The sequence below is a fragment of the Nanorana parkeri genome, unplaced genomic scaffold, assembly GCF_000935625.1.
Source record: "Nanorana parkeri isolate BGI_ZX_2015 unplaced genomic scaffold, ASM93562v1 scaffold417, whole genome shotgun sequence".
NCBI classification, from domain to species: Eukaryota; Metazoa; Chordata; class Amphibia; order Anura; family Dicroglossidae; genus Nanorana; species Nanorana parkeri.
This window is the reverse complement of record NW_017306685.1, coordinates 345,628-354,659: the sequence shown is the minus strand read 5'-3', so window position 1 is coordinate 354,659 and position 9,032 is coordinate 345,628. Positions and strand designations below refer to the sequence as shown.

At 40.7% G+C, this 9,032-nt stretch overlaps 1 protein-coding gene across 3 annotated transcripts in view; it reads right to left on the bottom strand.

Annotated features, from left to right (window-relative positions):
• Window positions 1–9,032, bottom strand: part of CDO1 (cysteine dioxygenase type 1) — a 25,401-nt gene that overhangs the window by 5,042 nt on the left and 11,327 nt on the right. For 2 of the 3 annotated variants that reach the window (XM_018559842.1, XM_018559844.1), the window contains exons 2-3: window positions 2,172–2,249; window positions 520–677 (exon numbers count right to left, since the gene is read on the bottom strand). In XM_018559842.1, the coding sequence (XP_018415344.1) occupies window positions 520–677; window positions 2,172–2,249 (236 nt within the window). The remainder of the gene's footprint in view (window positions 1–519; window positions 678–2,171; window positions 2,250–9,032) is intronic. The other variant, XM_018559843.1, reaches the window with a different exon arrangement.

The following is a 9,032-nucleotide window of genomic DNA, read 5'->3' as shown; positions in this document are numbered from 1 at the left end:
CGCCCCTATAAAAAAAAAAAAAAAAAAACGTTTGTGGCTTGACTACCAAAAGGAACCAACAACCTGACTGCATGTTTGTCACACCAACCAGTGGAACCAGGATGACCACCCTAGGTTCACATATAAATATTATCTATGTATTTCTTTATATTACACCTTGTAAAAAACATTTATCAAAAACTACAGTAGCGTCATAAGTGGACCAGGGTAAAAATCAGTCACGTCTTTGATTTGCCATAAGATTTTCAATGTAGATTTGCCTGATCTGCAGTAAATCACAAAACAGGAATCAAAGCAATCATGACTCGTGTTCTGTAGCATTCTCCACAGTTCACACAAAGCCAGTTACATTCAAATAACATTCGGATAATAACTCAATTGGTTTGTGAAGCTATTCCCTCACCCCTAGCATGCATCACTTTCTGGATTTGATCACCTGCTTACTAAAACCTTCTAGTAACCCCCAAATGGAGAAGTACCAAGTCTTTTTCTATTACAGTAACAGTATATATAACTTACCATTAATATATGCACACTGATTCACCTTGAGCACCCCTTCAGATTTTTTCACCATTGCTCCATTTGTTTTTTTCTGTGGCCACTCATACATTGTCTCCTTCAGGTTGCCCTGCAGAATCTTCAAGAAGCAGTGCGAGTTGGTGTGATCGTGTATACTGCTGCATTGCGGAAATGGGAAAATAGCTTAAAATTGTGTATCAAAGAGGCACCTGTTACTTTCAGCTGTGTGGTAAATTGGAACTTAAAAATTTATGCAGTTGATGCATTTGGTAATACTGTAATAAAATATACATTTTATATATTACTTTCTTGGTTTCTTAATGTAAATCATACATTAAGAAAACAGGAATGCACAAATCTCAGGAGCTCCGTAAGCTCCTTAAAAATGACAGCTGCCGCCTAACTTTTGAGATTTTCTCTAGTCGAGCTGGAAAAGTGTCTGTACTTTGTTTCTGAACATCCCTACTGTGAAGTGTTTTCCCCAAAGCAACTAGCAGGTTGGGGAGAAAGCAGCCGGCTGAGAATAACTACCCTACACCAATAGTATAGTATGGTTAGAAGCAGTTACACAGCATCTTTACCATCACATGGAAACACATTGATCCCAGCCCCTTGATGGTCAAGTGACAAATGTGACTTGTTATGAAAGAGACTTGAAGACAAAACATCTGAAATTATAGCTTGCATAGTTTCTGGACTTAGTGGAGCAATATCTGACAACTAGAACATGAACAGAACATTTGCTCAGCTACCTTGCTTGAACAGTTACACACAGCATACGTGAAAGAATGCACATAATCAGAGTTTGTACATAAGACAAAAGTCTAGAACAGCTCGAGGGAAATATATATCAGTCTGACAAAAAAAATCTATATGTAAAGATTACTGAAAAAATAATCTGTAGAGGTCAATGTCAGAGTGGATCTTCTGAACAACGCAACATAAAAAATAAGTTAGGAGTAGTTATAAATAAGAACCTCTGGAAGGTTCTTATTGCTGCTCTGAGATTCACCCTTCTGATTTGACCAGGTGACTATGGTCATCAGTACTGAAAGTGAACCAAAAAAAAAAAGAAATCTAAAATTTTAAGTTGTCACTAGAACAGGAATAGGGGCAAATCTTCTAAAAAGGGGCATCTGTTCCAATGTAAACTGTCTAACAAAAGGCTTCCCACACTTTGAAGAGATTTCCACTTCCTGTTGGGTTTCTAGAAACCGAGTGAGGAAAGAAAAATCTCTCCTAAGAAACAAAAAAAAAAAAACATAAAAACTTTGGGACCTTACAACCATCGCACGACTTTCATTGTGCGATGGTTGTAAGGTCATTAAAATTTCGTACGACCTGCCCATCTTGGACAGGCAGATCGTACTTGCGATCATCACAAGCCCTCCTCGCTTAGGGGGATCAATCGTAGGATTTTCGGCAGGTTTTCCAGCGTGCTCGGAAGACGAAAGTCGTGCGACCGTGCAGTAGATGCGGTCGCACGCTGCCCATAAACCTGCCGATTATCGTATGATCGCGGTCACCCGCGATTATCGTACGATAAATCGTCAGGTGTATGGGCACCTTTAGATATACTATGCTTTAAGATGGTGGAGTTTCAGCAGAGAGTCCTTACTAATAATTGAAGATAAAGGATTATTGTTTTTTACCTGCCATGTCCTTCACCCCAGCAAAGAATCATCAAATTAAACTTTCCATTCCCTTCATCCACCAGATTCCGAGTGTACCTGCAATAAGAGAAACCATACCATGTTTCTAGCATTTATAGACAAAAACGTGATCATTTCAGATTTTTAGAATTGAAATGAAGAATGGTCATCAACTATACACGTGTGAACTACATAAGCAGCTTTTGTCATAAACCTTAATCTGTCCAGTGTACAGTATGTAGAGCCAATTTACCTTGCTGGAGAAGTAATTTTCACCACTTTATAGAGCAATGCCAGATGACAAGGGATTTAATTCACCAAGTAACTTATGGTTTTCTATGAAGCAATGCTACCATGTTGAAGTTACAAAGGCCATTTACTGTAATGTAGTGAAGACAAACTGTATTTATATCTGTAGCATCTTCTATACAAAGTCAGCAATTAGAGGGAAAGTGACCACTTTTATTTCTTTCTGATCTTCGCCCAAAAGAACCTCATCCTTGCAAATTCTCCTACGCTACCTCCACTATCCTGTCCTCAGCCAGCTCTCAGTCCCGTCTCCTGCCCATCATCTCTCTCCTCCATTTGGAAGGGCTTGGAGAGAAGAAAAAGTGGGAATCTGCATATTCATCTTTCTGGTCAAGAAGCTAAAAACGGACATCAATTAGACATGTGCAATTTGTTTTGGAAAGATTTGTTTTTCAGACGTATTTTCAGAAATTCGTACATTTGGATACATCCGAATTTCTGAATGACAGAAGTAACGAAAATTTTGGATGCATCCGAATTTCTGCCCCGAATGAAGTTTTATTGTGTAAAGCATTAGGCATCATACACACTGGAATCGGCCCACACGTACAACTCCGTGCAGCTCCCGGGAAGGACAGGTGCTGCATGTGATTAGTACACAGCCCCCGTCCTTCTCTATGGGACTATGCGGCCATACGCCCAGCTCAAGTGCAGGTCCGTAGGGGTGTGCATTTCCTGGCTTTAGGTCTGGTAGGAATGTCAGGGCCTCTTCCCCACAACCCTGACCCAGTAGTTGTGGGGGTCTGCGGGCAGGGGGGCTTATTTGCATCAGGGTACCCCTTTATTTAGGGGCTCCCAGATGCTGCCACCCCCCCTTTGAATGAGTAAGAGGTACTTGTACCCCTACTCATTCACTTAAAACGGTTAGAAAAACGGTTAGAAATAAAGAAACCACACATTGAAAAGTCCTTTATTAAAAAAAAAAAAAAATCCATCAAATGTAATCCAGCGTCAATCGATGAACATCGCTCACTAAAAGGTGCCCATACACCTTTCGATTATCATAAGATAAATCGCGGGAAATCCCACGATCGTACAATAATCGCAAGGTGTATGGAAGGCGTGCAACCGTTTCTACTGTACGGTCGCACGTCTTTTATCGAACGAGCATGCTAGAAAATCCACCGAGAATCGTACGATTGTCGGCGGGTTAGTGGCGTGCTCGTTCGACAACTGCGGAACGGGCCCGTGTGCGCACACTGCCCGTTCAGCATTGCGGTCATCGGAAGCCCGCCCCTGAGCGGGGCGGGCTTTCGATGGTCGCAAGTACGATCTGCCTGTCCATGATTGGCAGATCGTACGAGCTTTTAATTAGCTTACGACCATCGCAAGACAAAAAGTCTTGCGATGGTTGTAAGGTGTATGGGCACCTTAACTCGCCGAAATAAAATGTCCCGTGGAACGTTCCCTATGACATCATGGCTCACTCCAACCGTTTACTTTCTGTCCAGAGCTGACATTGTGACGTGTTCGGACAAGTCAGCATGCAACGGGACTTTTTTTTTTTTTTTTGGTGAATCGGCGGGCGTCGTTCATCATAATGGATTACATCGATAGATCAATTTTTTTTTTTCTCAATTAAAAGGACTTTAGGTGTGAGGTGTTTATTTACTTTTACCTTTAACCCAGTTAGTGAATGAGTAGGGGTACAAGTACCCCACAGTGGCGTAGTGGTTAGCACTGGGAGTCCCTGGTTCGAATCCCGGCCAGGTCACTATCTGCAAGGAGTTTGCATGTTCTCCCGATGCTTTGCGTGGGTTTCCTCCAGGTACTCCAGTTTCCTCCCACACTCCAAAGACATGCTGGAAGGTTAATTGGCTCCTGTCTAAGTTGGCCCTCTATGTATGCATGTGAGATAGGGACCTTAGATTGTAAGCTCCTTGAGGGTAGGGACTGATGTGAATGTGCAACTATGTAAAGTGCTGCATAAATTGTCGGCGCTATATAAATACCTGTAATAAATACTCATTCAAAAGGGGGGGGCAGTGGCATCTGGGTGTACCCAATGCAAAAAAGCCCCCCCTGGCCCCAAGACCCCTACAACCACCGGGTTAGGGTTGTGCGGAAAAGGCTATTATCCCCATAGGCAAGGGGACACCCTCCCTTGATATGACGCAGGGAGGGGGGTGCTCGATTACCTCCTTTCCCTGCCTGGCCTATGCTCGAAATCAAGGGTCTGGTAGTAATTTTAGGGGAAACCCCCACGCACTTTTTTTGTTGCTTGGGGGGTCCCTCGTAACATTCCTACCAGGCCTAGTGTCCGGTATCAATTGAGGGGGGGGGGAGAGAATGAGACCTCATGTTTCTTCTCTTTTGTCAAATGTCACTGCTGCAATGAAAATTCATTCATATCGTAAATTTGTACATACTACCGTGAAATGAACATTCTGAATTTGCCCGAATCGAAAAGGCAAAAAAATCTGAATAAAAAACTAAATGAAACTAATTTTTTGCCGGCGCACACGTCTAGATGTCAACAAGGCTCCAGTGATTTGAAGTCTGGGATCCCACAGTTCCATCAAAACTGTGTGCTTTTCAGGTAGGAGAATATCACTGCTCTGTCTGGTCTTTAAAAATGTAAAAGTGCATGGAATTAAAACTACTATGTTAATGTTCAATGTCACTACAGAACACTGAAAAGGTGGTGGCGAAGGTGGTGGCAGATGCTGTCTTTTCAAAGGTTTTACCCCTTTCTTCCTGTACACTCCAGCAACCAACCCAGTCTGTACTCTGACTAGTCATGCCTATGCAGGATTTTTGCTTGCATGTGATGGATGATTGAAGTCAACACAGCTTCACCTTATTCACCAAGTTAAGTGAACATTAAATTTTCCAAAGTGTACTTTGCTAAATGAAAACTGCATTTCTTTAGCAAGTAACCACCAAGGTCCACATCTACCCCACTATCATTTGGTGAAAAAGCCATTTGACCTAATCTTGGCAGGGACTACAGTGATCAATAATAGCAGCCAAGAGTAAATACAAGATAGAGAAGTTAGAACATTTTTTGTAATGAGGCCAGCATTGTTACACAACTTAGTCACATACTGCCAGCGCTACAATCCCACCTTCTCTTTCATTACATGATTTTTACTGGGAAATTGGGAAAGAGATCTGTCAGCAGTAGCCGAAACCTGTTTACATGCCAGGCTGTTTTTTTTTAGATCATTTATGTACTAACCTGTTCTAGCAATCTGATCTACGCAAGAGAAATCATGCAAACAGTTTAGGACAGGACAAGATTACACAAAGACAACCAAATTTACCGGTCTCTAAACATTTTATGAAAAGGGGCCATTCTGACAGCAATTTAAAGATCTTGATTATAGATGAGATGCCCAGTATTGGAGGGAGGGGGAAGAAAAATCGGGTTCTTGCTTTGGAGAAAGACTACTAAATTAATAAGCAATAAAAGTGTTTAAAGCATCCCCTATGGGAAATGTTGGGTATTATATTGGTTTGTGGTTTCACAGACGCACACAATTTTTAAGTCTTGACATTTTTGGTATGCATTTACCCGGTATGACCCCATCTTTCATATTCTACCCAAAAAAATAGCCATTATATTCTGTTTCCGTGCACTAAATTTCATTTTAGTGCATTTCATCTTAAAAATACTGGTTTGATAAACATTTGCGCAAATACCATGTAACATAAAAACTTGCAACTAGCATCTTTTTATTTTACGGGGCCTCTGATTTCAGAAAATATATCATTGTTTTGGGGTCTGATCCTGTTTTCTAGGCAAAAATTCAGATTTTATCATGTGTGCGCAAATGTAAGAAACGCGACAGTCAGCAAGTGGTTAAAATGGTACATTTTCTCAGTTTAAAGATTTGATATGTTTTCTAGTGAGAATAAAATATGGGTTTATGAGATGTGCAAATCATTGCATTCTGTTATTTGTAGATTTTACACAGCTTCCCAACTTTTTTTTGGAATTGGGGTTATATAAAAGATTTACTTTTATATATTAAGTGCTGGCTTGAAACAGATTAGGGCTGGGTTTAAACTGTTGCACGGTGTTAACATTTGTTGTGTTAAGACAGCCCGTTTAATTTTAATGGGCTGCTTAATGCCCCAATAGGTGCATGCACGATTGTTTGGTGGTGCACTGCATTACACACACTGTAGTGCATTACTGTGCCTTGTGATGCGCTAGAACATGGGTAAACTGGTAAGGTTGTGGTGCCAATAAAAAGGAGAACTATTGGGCGAGAAATAAAAGGAACTTTTCCCAACAGTTTGAGCGGGCGTGTGACACTGCAGCACTCACATGCCAGCTCTATAGCTGGGGAGCCAAGGGATCACAAACTGCTGATCGTTCAGCTCACAGCTTCTCCCCACAGACATTGGTGACGGTCAGTCAGAGATACCCCACCCCCCCCCCTTCCCGCAGGGATTCACCCTTCCCATCTCTTCCTCCAGTGGTCATTGAGGGGCAGACAAGGGAGGGGGCGGGTACAGCTGGCTTTGGCTTTAGAGAGCCAGGTGTCAATCAGGCAGCGAGGTATATCCCAACAATATTGTCAGGATCTCTACTGGCTGCAGGGCGGCTCTGCGTTCTCAGCATATAGCAGGCAGTAAACCTGCTATATGATGTCTTTGTGTCACTAGAGTATATCAGTAAATGTCCTCATGTGACCAAAAAGAACTGCGGCCAAAAAAGGTTTGGCTATAGTTCCCTTTTAATGTAAATGGCACTGCATGGCATAAACACGCAACAGTGTACACCAAGCCTTACTTGAAGAAGAAAAAAAAAAAGTTTACAAAAATTCAGCACTTTACTCGCAAAATATTGGAGCTTCATTTATACAGCCTGAACAACTACCTGCACAAGTTCTTGTTAGATCAAAGCCACATTGTTGCTAGCTCTTAACCTTCTGGATTTTGGGAAGAAATGTCCAGGTTTGTTTTCTAGTAACAAAGAGGAGTTTCTATCTAATATATATATATTAAAAACCAAATGCAATAAAAACAAAAAAATTCTATGTGGTTCATTTACATCTGGATGATCATAAATGCAACAAGTTTTTTTTAAGATGCAGAATATGTACATTCACAACGGTCTTCCTCTGGGCAGCAGTTAAATATTCACAGGCTTCCAGTATGTTTGCCACTATTAAAGTTTGTTGGTTAGTTTTAGACTTTACCCATATTCGTCCATTCATTCCCATGACCATTTCAAATGGAAATTAATTCAATTCCTGGACAACGTCATTATGAGGGATTAAAAGCTTTCTTACTTGTCCTAAGGATACTTTAAAATAGGTAATCTTGTCGAATGACACCCTTCCATTACCACCACTGTCCAGGTCTGTTTTAAAGAACTCGAAGGCGGTTTATAATACATTTTAGTTAGATAGAGAGAAAAGGCAACTTATCTAGCACTTTAGATCGTTGGTCTGTTACTAAAATATAAATATTCATTAAAATAGTTACTGTGATGATGACCCATAATATCAGTCAATAATAATTAAATACAGTACAACTACTATTCAATAACCTTGAACCTTATTAGTATCAATAGAAATACTAGTGTATTAACATTCCCTTTTGCAATATCGGACACAGTTTAGAAGACTTGATGGTCACCTTTAAATCTCATATGGTATAGTCTAGACACGGGCTAAAATGTTTTAACATTCATTGCATGGTTAGCACTTGGGTCAATGATTAACAATCTAGTCCTCAAGCCAATAAAGATGAATGCATATGGATGGTGTCCAAAACAGAAGTTCCAAATTTTACAGTTAAAGCATTTTTTTTTTTGTTCAGAATGTGTACACGTTTCAAAACAAAAAAAAATTCTATGGATATAGTCTAGCAGCAGAATGATGTAGACAACCAGGTGGTGACAGCACATTGTGAAAGCCCTGAATACAGAAATGGCCCATTATGCAGTTACTGACTTCAACAAGGACAGTCTGTCCAAAACCTGCCCCCAAAACTCACCAACAGTTCATATTTTGTCTAGATAGGTAAAACATAACTAGACTTATTAATTGGGCTGGTAGAAAATGTGTTCCACGACTTTTCGTGCATGCGTCAAAGATGTCTGCGTTCTTCTTTGATGATTTCACAAAACTTGATAAGGATTTTACAAGAAGTCCTTTTCACCAGTGAAAACAGGCCAATGGATCATTGTAGCCTCTGCCCCATTACAGATATTTTCCATCACTCCCTGTCCCAGTAACACTCAATTATCACAACAGAAAAAACAGGGTAAAGGGTAATCTCCACAATGAAAACATAGCAATTAAAAACAAACAAAACACTAACAGAGGCTTTAAAATTCAAACTGCAGACACTTTGTACGTTGGTTCCCCCAAACCCCACCCAGATGTGTTTTTTTTTTGGTTAAATATAAAAACACAAAAACACACCCTCACCTTTATCACACATTTGAGCTGGAATGTGCTCTTCTTCTAGCAGCGATGGGCATTCTTCTCAGGACCAAGCGGTACTCTGTGTAAGCACTGCTCAGTCCTGGAAAACTGTCAGCCCAGCCTGTGTGAGGACACTCCCTCAATGTAGGTCAAAGCAGCCTTT